This window comes from Aythya marila, assembly GCF_965140915.1.
Source record: "Aythya marila genome assembly, chromosome: 1".
Lineage (NCBI taxonomy): Eukaryota > Metazoa > Chordata > Aves > Anseriformes > Anatidae > Aythya > Aythya marila.
The window spans coordinates 40,882,302-40,901,280 of record NC_139042.1 but is presented as its reverse complement, the minus strand read 5'-3'; the positions used below and the strand labels follow the sequence as shown (position 1 = coordinate 40,901,280).

Sequence of the window (18,979 nt, the reverse complement as noted above, 5' to 3'; positions counted from 1 at the left end):
TACTAAGTGTGGCTATCTTGCCTTGCTTTAGTCATTTCTGTGGACCTCTCAAAGGAGGTTGTAGTGAAATAGAGGTCAGTCTCTTCTCCCAAGGACAAAGTGATAAGAAGTAATGGTCTTAAGTTGTACCAGGGAGGTTTAGGTTGTATACTAAGAAAAAAATTCTCCACTGAAAGTGTTGTCAAGCATTGGAACAGGCTGCCCAGGGAAATGGTTTAGTCACCATCAGGATATATTTAAAAGACATGTATACGTAGTGCTTAGGGACATGGTTTATGGCAGACTTGGCAGTGCTAGGTTAAAGGTTGGACTCGATGATCTTAGAAGTCTGTTCCAACCTAAATGATTCTATGATTCCATTCTATATTTATAGCATGTTGAGAGGAAAATCAGATCAACAACTTGAAACTCCACTTCTTAGCAACGTATACGTATGTTATTTACAAAATAACTGTTTAGTTTCCCATTATTACCATCTTTTCCCAGTTTCATATTTTACTTACCTGTACTGATTGACAATATATCTACATTTCAGAAAGGACAGAAATATATATGACAGAATTTTAAAGACTAACTCAAATGCATTCTTTATTTGTTTATCCCATACTACACTGCCACTTTCTTCAGTAAGTTTTGATCTCTCAGTGGATGTCCCATCCCATCAATTTCTTTCTCTACTCTTTTGCGTATTCTATAGATCTGTTTCACAGCATCTTTTGAACACCCTCAAATTTTACTCCTGAATGCATGATTAACCACCTACAAAATCACTGTCTTTATAACTGAAGTACACGTTCATTCATTCATGCAAGAATTCTCACATTCGAGTGAGAATTGTTTTAAAACTATTCATTCTATTATCATCCCTATTCTAAACACAGTGATGTCTCCTCTTCTGCTGCTTTTGTTCAGCAAGATTTAGTGTCTTCTGGATTAAAAATATATGACAAGTTAAAAATAATGACAAAATTACCTCTAATACTCTTAGTTTGCTGACAGGTATTTCCCTTCTCTTATTAATAACGCCTTCTTATTAGTAATGATTGATCCACAGTAACATGAATGCTCATCGTCTTCAGATTCACTTGCTATATGTCTTTATGTAAATGAGATGCACATATAATATGACTATTCATAACTCTAAGGGTACTGTTAGCAAATTACCTTGTATGCTGTTTCTTCTTCAATTAATGCAACTACAATTTATCTTTATTTCTGATCTACCAATTCTCCTTGGGGTACAAAGGGGGTAAAACATATAAATATCTTAATGTAAAACATTTGAAAAACAAAAATAAATAACAAGTTTTGCAATGGGAAGAAGAAAAAAAAAAAAAGAGGGTTAATCGAATCTGACCAGTTTGGACACTACTACAAGGTCATTTTCATTGAAAGTGCTCTTTATTGCTTGGAAGATTCATAAGATTTATTAAAAGAATGTATACCTCTAGGCCATTTTTCCTACAAAGAATGAACATGAAACTTTTTTTTTTTTTTTTTTTAACGACATAGCTATGTGAAACGAATTCATTTGTAGACTGTTGGAAACATAAAAAGAAAGTGTCAGGAATCTGACTCCTAAAAATACACCGTGAGATTAACTATTTTCATCTCTTTACTTAAATAACAGAAAAAGAAAAAAAAAAGCCATGAGCACTTTCAAGCAAAGTTTCTATAGTTATTCAAGCTTTTAATGATTTTTAATCTGGGGAAACTGCAAGAGGTGAGGAGTTCAGAAACATGTTGTTCAATGAACAAAAATACAATGCAATACAGTATGTTCTAGTGTGCAACAGACATGTGACAGTTTACCCAAGTTTATTATTATCTTGTTTACATTTCATGGTTTGCCCCTTTTGGTAAGGATGGAAGTCTGTAAGGCATCAAAACTTCAGCAACTTAGAAATGTGTATTTTCACAAGTCTGTTCATATGTTTACGCCAACACCATATAAGTAGTCTGACATCAGTGACTAATAAACTAATGATTTTATTATTATTCTTTGTATTGTGTATTGAATGTGAGCAAGGCCCCTAAAACTCCAACAGAGAATACCTTTTATTTTTCCTGCATGGAGGAGAAAGGTTACACTTTACCACACTAAGTCTAGACAACCTATACAGTTAAGTTAATCATTTTACATAACAGAAGTTTCAATTGAAACTTAACAGACATTTGTCTTCACCTTGTCGTGCCTCGAATATGTCCTTGTGGCATATGTCAAAAAGTGTTTTCAGGGAAACATGTAGAAAAGGAATTCTGAAAAACTAAGTAAAACAGTTTCATCTTTTTACTTCAGGTTAAGGAAACCGATTTATTCATGTATTATATACAGTGACAACAGATACTTCTCTGTTGTAGTTTCTTCATGTTCTAGCTCCTGTTTACTGTACATTGACAAAATACTTTCTTTATACTTATGAATGTGATCTGAATAAGAAGATTAAAGATCTTTCCAGATTTCTTTTTATGACAGTGTTCATACATCTTCACACATGAAATAAACTGTAAGATGCTTGTAAAAAAGCAGGTATACGTACCAAATTAATGTATCTCTTAGCCTCAAAAAATGTACCAGAACATGAAAGAATCAAGTAATGTTACAATGTCAAAACCTACAAAGAATACACCAAAGAGTTGAGAATTTAATTATTAAAAACAATAATAATCAAAGACAATTTCAGTTACTGACATAATTGAAATAACAAAGTCTGAATAACAACCTAAAATATTTTTTACTTTTTTCTTCACAATTGTTTTCTAGTTTGTACCAGAAAGCTGATAAAAAAGTCAATCATTTTGTTGGATGATACTTTAATATATTTATTGAGTGACCTCTGAAGTATACATAGAAAAAAAAAAAGTTACAATGAACTGCTATTTATAATATCTAGGTAACAGAAATAAAGACATAAAATCTATGCAATGCAGTTTAGATGAAAATAAATAAAAATCTGTCAACTGTTCACATCAAATGATCAACTAAAGTATTAATTTAGAATTTAAAATGTCTAAGATTTACAATAAAGCAAGGAAAATATGCAATCCTCCTCAGAATATTTCTGAACTTCCCTAATCAATTAAAAGATATTAGATATATACTATCTATGTATTCACTGATAAAAGCTATTTTACATGTTCATATTCCCACCTTTTAGAGCTCATAGCCAGGCATTAAGTAACCAGGACTCATGGATGATTTCACATACATTTTCATAAGAGGTGCATTTCTAAAGTCTCTGAAATGATTAAAGTCATCTGTCCTATTCTAGATTAAAATTTTTATGCTTTTCTTCCTACTGCTCTCCCAAGCAGTACATATTCACTCAGATCAGTTCTTACATAAAAGTGAACCATCACTTCTGTTTGCTTTAGAAGGATTTTTGTCTTTTTTTTTTTTTTAGCACTGAATACTGAGAGCAGAACCAAGGCACTAGAGAGTTTGCAGTCCAGCTATTGTGGCATAAATCAATATTTAAAATACACAGTGGCAATTTTTCTTCCCTTGAAAGTAGGACTTTGTGTCCTGAATTTCTTGTTCTCTTAAATACAGACCTTAATCAAAGTTGAAACACAGACCCTAATATTGGTTTATAACTAGAAGCACAGCTTCTGTGATAAACTAAATAAAACAGTAATAAAATTGTTAATTAATGTTTGACTTCTGGGTTTCTCTGGAGGATTTTTAAAGCTGTAATGTTTTACGAATGAGGAATTAAAACATTCCAGCTTGAGGAAAAGAATTCTTTCAACTTTTTTTTTCTTGAATTCACAGAGAGCTATCAGAAAAAAAAAAAAAAAATAATAATAATAATAAACAAATGGATAGCTCACAAGTACATGGGTAAAGCAGACCAAAGCAGAGTACCTTGAGGAGAATATAGATATATATTTTTCATCATTTTCCCAGGGGTAAATCTTCTTTTTCACTTTCCTAGGTATAAATCTTCTTTTAAAATGCTACTTTCTAAGGTACAGGTGGATTGCAGACTTTCTGTACATCTTCATATGCTACCAGCCGATGATATGCAGTTCAGTTTTGCCCCTATATCCCCCTCTCCCACATTTCACCATGAAGCTTTTAATTCTGTAATTACATCCCAGATGCACAGCATACTTTGCGATATCCGTCCCAAGTGGGCAGATGTTCCTAAGCAGATTTCTCTGTTGTGAAGGAGCCTCCCTTGGGTTTAACACTGTCAGACTGCATTAAGAGCATATATAAAAGGTAAGAAGCAGATGTGTAGTGCTATTTCTGTTTCACGCACCATCCCTCTAGCCAATGTTTTCTACTGGTGAAGCAACGCTGAGCCAACAGGCTAATGAATGGAGCCTGCAGAATAAATTGTTAACCTGTAACCTCATCCAGTCAGCATGCAGTCCATTAAGTTTGTACTCCTATGATTCATGCTCTTGTGTTTGCTGCTACTGCTCCATTTGTTTCCCTTTATTTTTTCTCCCAGTATAACATAGTGGACTCAGAACCAAAACAAGGTGCTGGAGAGAGGGGAGCAGGAGGCTATGACAGACAATTAGCGACCTGCCAACTTACTCAGATGAGGAAGACTGAAGCATCTTTTTCCCTCTGTGTCTTCACACTGATGGTCCCAGAGCACATCTGCGTCACATGCAGGGGAGGGGGCGGCTTGGTTAGAGGCACTGAGACAGATAGAAAATTGTACAGTGAGGACCTTGACAGCCTCACTGGCATTTTTTTAATTATTATTTTTTTCCCCCTCCTACGTAAAGCATATATAAAGGAGCCCTGCTTTCACCCCATGCCAGCTCTCTGGCTTTGCTATCGCAGATAGCCGCAAGCATGGGACTCCCCTGAGAAATGGGATGGGGAGGCGGGAGGTGGAGAGAGGCTTCCAGGTGACTTCTCCAGCGGCGCTCGGTCACGAAGCTCCAAGAGCCAGAGGAAGAGCCACCTGCCTCCTGGCGCGGCTGCTGCCGCCGGTCCTCTCCGGGCTGTAGCTCCGCTCGCTCCCCCGTTAATCAGATCAGCGCTCCTTTGCAGCATCTCTCACCCGCAAGTGCCTGTCTCCCCTGAGAGGTGTCTCTCATTCCTGCCTCTCTCCCCTCCCCTTTCCACCGATCGCCGTGCAAATTCTCGTCAGCTCCCTTTCTCCTTCTCCCTTCCCTGCTGGGTGCCTCTCCCCTCCTCTCGGCTCTGTGCATCGCTCCCTCCATCCCTCCCTCCATCCTCCCTCTCCCTCTCCGCGCTGCCTGTGTGCGCGCATCTCCCTCCTCCGGCCGCCCACCACCACCCCTCGCCCTGCAGGCTCAGCTCTGCCCGAAGAAGCCTCCGATCCTCCGCCGCCTCCCGGCCCTGCCCGGCCGCCCTGAGTCCCTCTTCGGCACCATGTCCGGCTCCGGCAGGAAAGACTTCGACGTGAAGCACATCCTGCGCCTCCGCTGGAAACTGTTCAGCCACCCCTCGCCGGCGGGCGGCCCGGCGGGGGGAGGCTGCCTGCCGCCCGACAGCAGCTTCGAGCACTGGGGGCCGAGCCAGAGCCGCCTGCTGAAGAGCCAGGAGAGGGGCAGCAGCGCCTTCTGGAAGAAATCCCCCTCCTCAACCTCCTCCACCGCCGCCGGGCCGCCCAACGGGACGCCGCGGCCGGGCGGGGGGCACGGGCCGGGGCCGGGTCCTCCTCCTCCGCCGCCCCGCACCGTCTTCTACGTGGAGTCCCTGGAGGAGGAAGAGGAGGAGGAGGCGGAGGCGGCGCCCGGCGGGATGGAGGTCGCCCGGGAGCCCGAGAAGCCCCCGGCGCCGGCCGAGCGGGAGGAGGCGCCGGGGGGATGCGCGGATGGCGGCAGCCGGGCAACAGGTGACGGAGGAGGGCGCAGGTAGGGGCTGCGCTGCCGCGGTTTGGGGGGTGGAGGGTGGTGGGGCTTGTCCAGGCCCGATGGGGGGCGGCCGGTGCCGTCCGGGAGGAGTGAGGGGGCCGGGGGCACACGGGGGAAAGTTTGAGTTGTTGGAGGAGGGTGGTCGGAGCCGGGGGAGGAGGGCTCCTGGGCTTCCAGAGCCAGGGTTTTGGGGGCTGGGGGCTTTGTGATGGAGAGGGAGGGCGGACAGAGGGTCCCTCATGTGCCAAGGGTGCTTCGGGGGACGGGACAGCGCACCGAGCCCCGGGGGTGGTGAGCTCTCAGCACCCAACTTTGTCAGAAGTTCAGAGGAATAGTAGCGCCAGGTACCGAGATGTCAGGGTGCCGAGATGTTAGGGAACATCTGGGAAATTAAGCTAAATTGTGACAGAGAAAAATGAGAATTTGAGTCATGAACCCAGTGACACCTGGGGAGATGCAAAAGCCAGCAAGTCACATCCAGCACCTGGTTGTTTCATTTGGAAGTTCCTTGAATCTTGAGCTGCTTCGCCTTCTCGGTCACCCTGCCCTCCTCAGCATAAAAAGAAATTAAAGTCAACAGAAAAGGGAAATGTATCTCAGACAGAGTTTCCAGAAATGCTATAATACAGATAATAATTCTGGAGAACAATAAACTTTTCACTGGTTTAATTCTGCCTGCCCCCATCTCCCCATTGTTAAAATAATTTAAATTTCATTTAGCTTGTCATTTATTACTTTTTCTGTGGGAGGTAAATATGCAGTCATGTTTATAAACTGAAATGAGACACCTGGCATTCTTAAGCCACAATGTATGTTCTTCTTATTGAAAGCAAAGTTTACTCTATCAAATACTTTATTAGGTAAAGAGACAACACCATGTATTTGTTTGGATTAACATAGCTATACATATACATACATGTACATCCAACTTCGCCTATGTTAATTTTTTTTAAAGACCAAAGTTGAGCAGTAGGGAATATATTCTAAAGCATATATTCTTAATTGCTTTATCAGAGTAGTTATTTTCATAGAATCTACACCATTTAAAAAATATAGAATAGCTGATAATTTACAATTCAAAATTTACATTTTACTATAGCTGATAATTTACAATTCAAAATTTACATTTTAAAATAAAAAGTTACGCTAGTTTTCATAACCATTGGAAGTTATTCTAAACAAGAAGATAGATGCTGATATATGAATTAATATAAAATGTTATCAAGATACACTATAAAGACAGGTGAAAAGCAAATTTTCTCCAGGGTTTCTGAAAAGAATAGAAGAGATTAAAAACTGGCACAAATATAATCTATTTTTCTTTTTATTTTGGGTGCATTGCTGATCTAAGAGTCTTTGAAGATTGTTATATTGGCAGAAGCTTACTGAAATTAAATGGCACTACTTAATTTGGCCATAAAGGTTGACTTGCTAGAATGAATTTCCACATCGCATATGTACTCGATGCTACTATATATCCAATTTACTTTTACTGCTATTGTTTTTTTATAGTCTGTTTCTTCCACACTTTTCATTCATTGGTGGTGAAACAACACATCTCGTCATCTGTAGCTCCTAGTCTTTTTGAGGTCATATGCTAAAATTTGTTTAAATTCAGAATAATGATGGTAACATTTTATTATTAATAAAAATGTCAGGGTTTGAAATATGAGAATATTTAGTTTACAGTCTGAGACTTTCCCTTCTCTTTTTCCATCCAAAATCGTTTAGTTTACCTGCAGTTTTGAATGCTATGGTGAGGGATGGTCAAATACTGCAAAAATGTCAATTCTGTACTTGAGTGTCCAGTACGTGATTCCATAAAAGTTCAGTGGTCTAAAAATTTTCTTACACCCCAACAATTTACATCTCCATCACTCTGTAGAAATTAGTCTTTTTCATAAATAGTGCCAAATTTTTACTTCAATATGGCTATACATAAATATAATATATATATATGTAAAATATATAAACTTCAGTTCAGTTTTGAATGAGATATTACTAAATGCACAAAGAGCCAAAATTTTTGAACTTCCAGCAAGACTACAGACAAATACCTGCATTTTTTGGAACACTTAGTATAAAATCGTTAGCTCATGGCTCCCCTTGGTATTTTGTCCTGAACACATTTTACAACTACTTTAAAACATTAGGACTGTTGGGAAAGCAGCATTTTTGTTTTGTGAAAAAACAGTGAGAATTCAGCTCAAATATGTTATAGCATGGAACATATCCACAATATTTCAGACATGAGCAGGAGTCCTCTGGGAGGAACAGGAAGGCTTTGGTTTTATGTTTTGATGCCTTGGAATAATCTATTTATTGCTACTCCTACTTTTAATAACTACCTACAAGTGCAAATGCCCTTTTTTTTTTTTTTTTTTTTTTTTAAATCCCCAGACAAGTTTTTCTGGTTGCTCCCCTCTGCTCAAGACAAGAATTCTGTAGTGGAATCATTTTTTTTTCATCCTATATCATGTGCAGAACCCTGTTTGGGGCTATTTGTGGATTGGTAGTTAGTTTATCACATCTAAGTTTCTCACATCTAAGATAAACAGCTGAATGATCTTGAATTCTGAATTTTACTTTTAATTTTTTGGGAGATGTTACAGGATAGCATGGTTGGGTAATAATACATTGTAGTTTATTTATTTGTTTTGGTACACTTCTAAAGAACATCTTGTCAGGTTGATTTTACAGATACTTCTATGCACAATGTGCAATCCACATAACATTGTGTGGATTGTCCCATTGGCATTAAGACTTTATATCATTGTGCATGATATAAAGTACTAACATAAATGGTCTACATTGTATATTGTATTCAAAAATAAATGTTTTACAGTGAACAATTATCATTTAAACGTTGTTTCATTGTTTGAAATTGCTGGAAAGCTTACATATCAAATTGTTTCAGAGTTTGCATGTCAAATTTTAAAATGACTACAGTAGATATCCAAGCATAGATTCTATTTTGATCTTAATTATATAAGAAAAAGCTGTCAGGAAAAAATAATCCATACAATGGATTTGCAATTCAGATTTATAAATCAACCTGACAAAGCTTGGAAAATATGAGTGCCAATACTTCCTGTGTAGCCATGAGCTACACATGTGTTTATGATGGAGTTTTTACATGATCATGTTTTTTCATAAGATCTATTAATCAATCCACAAAATGAACTGTACTCATTTAATAATCAAGTGGTCAGTGTTTTCTTTCCTCCTTGATCGGTGAATAGTAGGATACTTTACACTTACTTTACACCGTCCAAACCTTTTATGTGATGACTCATGAGCCCTCAGTACTGTTCACCACAACACTTGCTATGTGCCTCACAAACTGTTAATGGGTTTGTCTTTACTATCTCTTTATTTTACAGTGGGCAAGTGAAACATAGAAAAAAACAAAAACAAATAAAACCAAAACAAAGCAAGACCACCACCAATACCAACAGAAGAAGCCACAAAGCAAAAACTTGAATTGCTGGCTTTAGAGCACATAACATTTTTCTCTTACTACTTTCTGTTTTCTTACTTGAAAGTGATCAGCACTTATGTAGACCAGTTCCAGACTTCTCTGACTGAAGAGGAATGAGGAACACAGGATTCAATTAACATTTAGTTTGAGACAGCTGCAGGAAGGATACACTAGATATGTCAAGCCTACATAAAACAATCACTGACAGTACAGAAGTCTTTCATAAAATGTACAGGTATTTGAAAATAAAACTTCTGAGTGAAGGTGGCAAGTCCTCCCACTATTATACGCCATATAATAGCATGCTAAAAAGTAGGAATTGAAAGAGCTGATCTCTGTGCCCTCTTTACAAATAAAAGTTTCAAACCCATATCTTGTTTCACTAGAAAAAGTCATGACGGAAGAGCATTTACAACTATTTCTGTTGAAATTGACAATGGAAAATAAAGAATTCAGTATAAATGGGAGTCCAAAATGTTAAAAAGTGTAATTTTGTAAGTAATTTTGTAAATTAAACTTTAACTCTGCAATTCAAAATCTAAGTTTATCAGTCTGTTTCACAACTATTTTTAAAATTAAATAATTATTTAAGAAACAGAGTAGATCAGAGTAGAATCAGAAACATAAATGTATATTTTTAAACTGTGAAATCAAGACTATCTAGATAAGCATTTCTTTTGTATCTTTCTGTACTGATCCCACAAATCTCGCCTGCTTTTTGCCTTTTTTCTCTTCCACTTCCAAGAGTAGCTCCATTTCTCTTAGCACTCTACAATCTTGTGGTTAGCATGTTGCTGTAGAAAGTTATAAGTTTGAAACCTGTCTGGGTAAAGAAGAATTTCAGTGCAGTTTTCTAATATCATGAGAAAATATTGTGATGATTGTATGAACTTTAGATAAAATCATCATCAGAGTTTACACTGTAATTACTCGATATAATAATGTACATGCATCTAAGTAAAGATACATCTAGATATGCAAATATAGTTTCCTGCTTACCGCTTGGACTTGGGTACCTGAGTTTACAAAAAAAGGGGAATCACACCTTCCTATTTCTTAGTCTATCCTATGAGCCGTCACACCTTTAGAATGTTCTTAACCAAAAATGGCAATGGCCATTCTGAGGTTCTGTCCACTTGGTATTCTTTAGATACTGAAATATTAACTGTGGATTCTACTGTGATAGCCATATCCTAGAGTTACATACCATAAATGTTAAACTTACAGGTACTCACATTTTCTGTTGATTTTGTTGTCTCATATAGAATTTTTTATTTTTTTTTCAGAATATAATTTAGCGCTTGGGCTGGAATATATAACACAGAACTCTGCATTTCTAGGTTGCAGAATCAGAAGAGAATAATTAATTTGCCTTAACCACAAAACTGCTTTTCACCTCAGTTATGAAACTTTTTTTAAATAGTTATATAACTTCTTTATTTCTACAGTTCTACTTTTGACTTTGACAACAAAAAGGACAGGTTTCAGATGTACCACACACCACAGACTTTTTAAATCCACAGTTCTGATTTATTCTCAGAGGACTTATGTCCTGTGCATATCATGCAATAGTATCTGATCAAAATAGTTCATGATCATACAGCTAAAGACTCTATGCACAGATGGAATTAAAATAAGGTGACAAGGACAATCTAGCTCTGGAATTTTCTAACTTTGAAATCTTTGTCTTTGCTACATTAAGAATAGCATTTCTAATGTAGGTTTTTAAATAGGTTTAGTTGGTTGGTTGGCTGGTTTTGTCTTGGTTTTAGAAAAAAATGGAATAGCGCAGAAAAGTCACTTCATGTGTTGCTATTTCTTTTGTCCTCCACTAGGATGCAGGTCCGAAACTTGAGGATTCTCTCTATATCTTATTGCCACTTGAACCAGTAAAATAACTGGTAGTAAATGGAAGTTCTTATTTGTGTGGATAATTACAATGGTGACTGTGTACCCTCTTTGTAAAAGATTTGGGGATACAACAGTTGAAGGGATAGCAAGTCCTAAAAATTTTTTCCTTCATTTGAGGTCTTAGTGCCAAGCACACACTCATGCACTTTTCTTCTTGTCACTCCCAGACTTACTTCCATTTATTCCATCCTCTTTAAACTATTTTGTCATACTTATTTGTACTCATTCTGGATCTTATCCTAGCCTTACTCTCCTTTACACAGTCTTGACCTTTTTCTGACTGTCTTATCAAGTCCTGAGTTCTTTATGCAGATAGTCCTACTTGATTTTCCTGATTTATCTTGTTATCTGCCTCTTAAGTTTACTCACCAAGTTACTTACTGTGCCACAAAACTGTCCATTCTTCCCTGTATTCCTTCCTAGATGCTTTCACACAGTCCAATTAAAGTCTGTAAAGTCCAATTGTCCTCTAGTGCCTTAACAACTAACATCAGACCTCTCATTCTTCTTCTCTGACACCCTTTCCTACTCTTCATATGTCAGTATCCTTCAGAAAATTTCTCAGCACCTTTGAAAGTTTTAATGGAATTCTAACAGAATTCCAGTTCCTGTTTCTTTTCCAGCTCCCACTTTTACTATGTTCTGCTGATCTGTTTCCTGAATTGCTGCCAAGTTGATGGTCCCATTTGCTATATCTAATGGATCAGTGTGACACCTAAGTTTGAGTAATTCATTCTGTCAGTGATGCAGATTTATCTTATCTCTTTCTTAGATGTCCATTTTAGAATAAGAGGAATTGTCATCCAGACATGCCCATTTTTTCTTCATTGAGTGTAACAGTAGTCTAGAGTGACTAATTCAGATTTAAGTGTTCAATTTAAATGTTTAATGTTCAATTAAACTTGAGAAAATGAACATCAACTGAAGTCTACACTGCAAATTCAAACTATTCTAAAAGGATAGATATAATTAAATCTTAGATTTCATGCATTAATAAAGAACATATCCCTCATCCTAATAAATGTAAGGGTGCTGCTTTAAAACATGAGCCCACTAAATACACTAGAAATCAAGACTTGACAGTTATTGTTGCTATTGTCTACGTAGTTTAAGCATTGGATAAAATTACATTTTTCATAGAATCAGAGAGTATCCTGAGGTGGAAGGGACCCTCAAGGATCCAACTCCTCAAGGATTCTCAATTCCATCTCCACAGAGGACTGACTAAAAATTAAAGCATATGTCTAAGAGTGTTGTCCATATGCTTCTTGAACTCTGACAGGCTTAGTGCCATGACTGCTTCCTTGGGGAGCCTGTTACAGTGCTCAGTCGCCCTCTCAGTGAAGAACCATTTTGTAATACCCAGTCAGAACCACCCCTAAAAAGCTTCATGCTGTTCCCTAGTTAGCTGTCACTAGTTGCCAAAGAGAACAGTAACTGCCCCTCCGTTCTCCCTTGTGAGGAAACTGTAGGCTGCCATGAGGTTGCAGTTAAGTTTTCAGTTGTTAAACCTCAGCCTTCTCTAAGCTGAATGAAGAATCATAGAATCATAGAATCATTCAGGTTGGAAAAGACCTCTAAGATCATCTAGTCCAGCCTTTAACCTCGTACTAAAATCCACCAGTAAACCATGCTACTAAGTTCTAAATCTACACATTTCTTGAAGACCTCCAGGGATAGTGACTCAAACACTTACCAGGGCATCCTGTTGCAATGCCGCACAACCCTTTCAGTAAATAATTTGTTCCTTAAATCCAACCGAAACCTTCCACAGCAAAACTTGAGGCCATTTCTCCTCATCACTTGGTGCTTAGGAGAAGTGTCCAATCCCCACCTTGCTACACCAAAGCATACATGCATTCAAGCCTTGAGCAGTCAGCTTCTTCAGGAGAATGCTGTTGGAAATGGTGTCAAAAGCCTTACTGACATCTAGGTAGAACACATCCAGAGCCTTTCCCTCATGCACTGAGTGTGTCACCTTTTTGAAGGAGCTCTAGTTCATCAAACAGGACCTGCCTTTCATAAACCCATGTTGACTGGGCCTGATCCCTTGGTTGTCCTGTAAGTACTGCATGATGGTACTCAAGATAATCTGCTTCATTAGCTTCCCTAGCACCGAGGTCAGACTGACAGGCCGGTAGCTCTCCAGATCCTCCTTCTAGCTCTTCTTTTGTCACATTTGCTAGCCATCATTCGACTGGGACCTCCCCTGATAGCCAGGACTGCTGATAAATGATAGAAAGTGGCTTGGCAAGTGCTTCCGCCAGCCCCATCAGTACTCTTGGGCCCATAGACTTGCATACATCTAAGTGGTTTAGCAGGTCATATACCATTTCTTCATGGATTATGAGGGCTTCATTCCGCTCCCTGACCCTATCTACCAGCTCAGGGGACTGAGTACCCGGAGAACAACTGCTCTTGCTGCTAAAAAGTGAAGCAGAGAAGGCTTTAAGTACCTCAGCCTTTTCCTCACTGTGTTTCCCCCCACATCCAGCAGAGGATGGAGATCCTCTTTAGTTCTTTTCTTGTTTATGTATTTATAAAAAACATTATTTAATGTCTTTAACAGCAGTAGCCAGTTGGACTACTGACCTCCAGCTGGGATTTGACTCTTCTAATTTTCTCTCTGAACAGCCTCACAACATCTTCATAGTCTTCCTGAGTACCCCACCCTTTCTTCCAAAGGTCATAAACTCTCCTTTTCTTTCTGAGCTCTAGCTACAGCTCTCTGTTCAGCCAGGCCAGTCTTCTTCCATGCTAGCTCATCTTTTGGCATGTGGGGGACCTGTGTCTTTAGGATTTCTTTCTTGAAGAGTGTCCAGCCTTCCTGGACTCTTTTTACCCTTCAAGACTGCTTCTCCCATGCAACTCTGCCAACCAGTCTCCTAAACAGGCCAAAGTCTGCCTTCTGAAAGTCCAGGGTGGCAGTTCTGCTAACGATTGACTTCAGGTGTTCCTCACACATCTTGCCTTCTAGACCTTTCACCATCTTTGTTGTCCTCCTTTGGATACTCTCTAATAGTTTTGTGTCCTTATATTGTAGTGCCTCAAACTGCACACAGTATTGGAGGTGAGGCCCCATCAATGCTGAGTAGAGCTGGACAATCACTTCCCTCAACTGGCTAGCAATGCTATGCTTGATGCACCCCAGGATACTGCCAGGCTGCCAGGGCACACAGTTGACTCATAGTCAACCTGCTGTTGACCAGAATCCCCAGATCCCATTCCACGGGTCTGCTTTCCATCCTCTTGTCCCCTAGCCCATATGTATGTCCAGGGATGCCCTTTCCCAGGTGTGGAATCCCACACTTGCTCTTGTTAAACTTTATGTGGTTGGTGATTGCCCATCTCCCTAATTTGTCAAGGTATCTCTACCCTCAGCAGAGTCAACAACTCCTCCTAAGGTAGTATCATCTCATAGAATCATAGAATATGCCGAGTTGGAAGGGCCTATAAGGATCATCAAGTCCAACTCCTGGCACAACACAGGTCTGCCCAAAAGTTTAGACAATATGACTAAGTTCACAGGTATCATCTGCAACCTTACTTAGTATGTATTCGAGTCCTGTGTCTAGATCATTTATGAAAACATTAAAGAGAACTGGCTCTAAAATGGAGCTCTGCAGAACCCTGCCAGTGACTGGCCACTAGCCACTAGCCTGATTTACCCCTTCGAGCCTGACCTATCAGCCAGTTGTTCACCCATTGTATTATGTATTTGTCTAGCTGTATGCTAGACAGAAGGATAGTGTGAGAAACGGTGACAAAGACTTTGCTGAAATCCAAAAAGATTACATCTGCTGGTCTCTCTTGGTCAACTAGATGGGTAATGTTTTTGGAAAAGGAAATTGAGTTCATTAAACAGGACTTTCTGCTTGTGTACCCTTGTTGGATATCACCGATGACCATTTATTGGTCCAGAACTAAACATTGCTGTTCCCAGGACTTTAAAACAATATACTTGGGAATCAGTTCCATGATTTATCTTTTAATTTTAAGAAAGATATTCAGCATGCAGTTAAGACATCTAAATTTATTGACGTCATTCAGCAGCTACATTGTAATATAGTGGCATTACCTGAAATGTCCTAAATTAATCTGAGATGTCCAGGAGGAGATGTCACTAAAAGGTACCAGTAATTTAAGCCAAACACAAATATATTAAAATATCTTGATTTTTCATAGAGATGTTTTACTTAAAATGATTATTTTTTAGGTCTTACTATTTTCAATCTTTAGTTTTAAAATAAGTTTTAAAATGTTAATTTTTGTTAATTTTAACTGTAAACAGTTTAAAACATCTTTTACACTTCTAAAACACTCTAATGTACTGCAGAATAAGAAATGAAAGAAAGCATTTTATTTCAGAAACAACAACAACAACAACAACAACAACAACAACAACAAAGGTTATCCAAATTTCGTTTTCATGTCTATCTGAAAATTACAACACATATTTTCAATTTAATGAGCTTGTTTTTCCCTGTGGTTTTCATTCATTTCATCAACTACAAGAAATGTTATCTGCAATGTATATAATTCTATAAATTCTATTTCACTTTGAGGATTTTGCTACTTAATAATGACTACTTGTGCAAGCAGTGGTGAGGATTACTATAAGTTTAGACTGTCACTACAGTTATATAGTCATAAATATATATACATATATATACACATTTAGAATATCACAGGTGATCATCATATGTATCCTGTTCTTCCAAACCACAGTTTTAGTCATACTTCCTATTTCTTCTTTCTCCAGTCCTTTGCAGTTCTTGGGGAATATTAGGGCTCAAAGCATGTAAAAAAGCAAGTAGAATTTAAGACAGGTCATACAGAAGCTTTATTAGCTGTGATCATAATGAAAGAATGCTCGGGCAGCATCTATCCCTGTGCCTTTGTGCTCTCTGCCTGGTGGCTGCAGAGACCAGACATTATTGGAATTATTTGCTTAAGGTTGCTACATAAAATTGAATATTAGAAATAAAACATTTGCAATTAGATCTGATTGAAAAGAGATTTTTTTTTAATTTAATTCTTTGGCATTGTTTCAATGTTTGGCATTATCCCAAAATGAGTTTGGACATAAATGTCTTTTACAGATGGCCACTTAAAAATTATTTATTGAATCTAAACCAATACTCTTTATCACACTGAATTGATTGTCAAGTTAAGGAATTTTCTTTCTTAATGCCTAATAGTGCCTGTGTTCACTATGTGGAATGCCTTCATTCTTTTTTAGACTGCATCAATCAAGTTTTCTGTTTTACTTTGTATTACCAACACTAAAATGTTCAACCTTCTAGAAATCTTGGATTTGCTTGTCATCTGTTTTTGCTCTCAATCCCACTCCACCATATGGGAAAAGCAGCATTGTTTTGACCCCATGGTATCTTTTGTTGCTGTTAATGTAGTGTAGCTTTGTGCAAAGCTCAAAGAGGAGCCCCTAAAACAATCAAACAAAATGTACCAGATCTTCAATCCAGACAGGTATAATCAAGCACTTACATTGTCTTTTTAGAATATAATCCTTGGGCTGAATCCTATTCTGTCTCCTAATTCTTTCTTGCTACTCTTCAACTGTACAAATAGGGTATAGAAACACATAAGGAGAGAAAATACAGGATGCATACATAATGCATGTTTGTTCTGTTGTGTGTTTTTGTTGAAGCTGTCTCAGAATATTTTACAGTTTACTGATGAAGTTCTTTCAGGGCATAGAAGTTGATTTATATTTCTTGGGCAGACATGGAGAAAATATGCAAAAGGTGCATCTGTATTTGCAAGAGTATGTGCCACAAACTTCACATACACAACTTGCTGTTCTTAGACTTATGTCTGTATACAGAGATAGAAGATCTTTTTATGTTTTAGACAGGTTAGGTGAGTCACTAATCCATGACTTCAGGTTGATCTGGTTCACCACTTTTTCTCAAATTTCTTGTTATTTCTCTTCTTATAAACTGGAATCTGGAATAACATTAGTATACATCCATTCGTTATTCATCTCCAAATATCCTGTTACAAGTTTTATGCGTGCAATTATGGTCATTTCTGAATGACTGAAAGGTTCCTTTTACAAAAAGATTTCTCACAGAATCTTATAGTACATATACACTCATCATGTACAACATGTACTCATCATGTACAACTTCCATGCATAACATCTGTTGGCTCTATTTACTGTAGTTGAATTTTTGTGTGATGCTCTACATATAAACGTCTTCTAAAGACCTCCAGGGATGGTGACTCCACCACTTCCCTGGGCAGCCCATTCCAATGCCTCACAACACTCTCAGTAAAGAAGTTCTTCCTAATATCCAACCTAAAACACCCCTGGCGCAACTTTAGCCCATTCCCCCTCATCCTGTCACCAGGCACATGGGAGAACAGGCCAACCCCCACCTCTCTACAGCCTCCTTTAATGTACCTGTAGAGTGCAATAAGGTCACCATTGAGCATCCTCTTTTCCAGGCTGAACAAGCCCAGCTCCTTCAGCCACTCCTCATAGGACTTGCTCTCCAGACCCCTCACCAGCTTCGTCGCCCTTCTCTGGACTCGCTCGAGCACCTCGATGTCCTTCTTGTAGCGAGGGGCCCAAAACTGAACACAGTACTCGAGGTGCAGCCTCACCAGAGCCTAGTACAGGGGGATGATCACTTCCCTAGCCCTGCTGGCCACACTGCTTCTTATACAAGCCAGGATGCTGTTGGCCTTCTTGGCCATCTGAGCACACTGCTGGCTCATATTCAGCCGACTATCCACCAATACTCCCAGGTCCTTCTCTGCCAGGCATCTTTCCAACCACTCATCTCTCAGCACGTAGCGCTGCTTGGGATTGTTGTGCCCCACATGCAGGACCTGGCACTTGGCCTTGTTGAACCTCGTACAGTTGCCCTCAGCCCATCAGTAGAGCCTATCCTGATCCTCCTGCAGAGCCTTCCTACCCTTGAACAGATCAACACACGTACCTAACTTGGTGTTGCCTGCAAACTTATTGAGGGTGAACTCGATCCCCTCATCCACATCATTGATAAAGGTATTAAAGAGAACTGGTTCTAGTACTGAGCCCTGGGAGACTCCACTAGTGACTGGCCTCCAACTGGATTTGACTCCATTCACCACAACTCTTTGGGCCCGGCTTCCCAGACAGTTTCTAACCCAACGAAGCGTATGCCAGTCCAAGCCAAGAGCAGCCAGTTTCTTGAGGAGAATGCTGTGGGAAACAGTGTCAAAAGCCTTGCTGAAGTCAAGGTAGACCACATCCACAGCCTTTCCCTCATCCACCAAACTTGTCACTTTGTCACAGAAGGAGATCAGGTTCGTCAAGCAGGATCTGGCTTTCATAAACCCATGCTGACTGGGCCTGATCGCCTGCTTGCCGTGCAAGTGCCGTGTGATGACACTCAAGATAATCTGCTCGATGAACTTCCCTGGCACTGAGGTCAAACTGACAGGCCTATAGTTTCCCTGGTCCACCCTCCGGCCCTTCTTGTAGATGGGTGTAACTTTTGCTAGCCACCAGTCAAATGGGACCTCCCCTGATAGCCAGGACTGCTAATAAATGATGGAAAGCGGCTTGGCCAGTTTTTCTGCCAGTTCTCTCTGCACCCTCGGGTGGATCCTATCCAGCCCCATTGACTTGCATACATCTAAGTGCTGTAGCAGGTCACCAGCTATTTCCTCATGGATTGCGAGGGCCACAATCTGCTCCCCATCTTCTTCCACTAGATCAGG

At 39.3% G+C, this 18,979-nt stretch overlaps 1 protein-coding gene across 2 annotated transcripts in view; it reads left to right on the top strand.

Moving 5' to 3' along the window:
- Positions 1 to 5,365: 5,365 nt before the first annotated feature.
- Positions 5,366 to 18,979, top strand: part of KLHL1 (kelch like family member 1) — a gene marked incomplete at both ends in the record, with an annotated part of 232,836 nt that continues 219,222 nt past the window's right edge. For both annotated transcript variants that reach the window (XM_082753437.1, XM_082753436.1), the window contains one exon: positions 5,366 to 5,850. In XM_082753437.1, coding sequence (XP_082609563.1) covers positions 5,366 to 5,850 — 485 coding nt within the window. The remainder of the gene's footprint in view (positions 5,851 to 18,979) is intronic.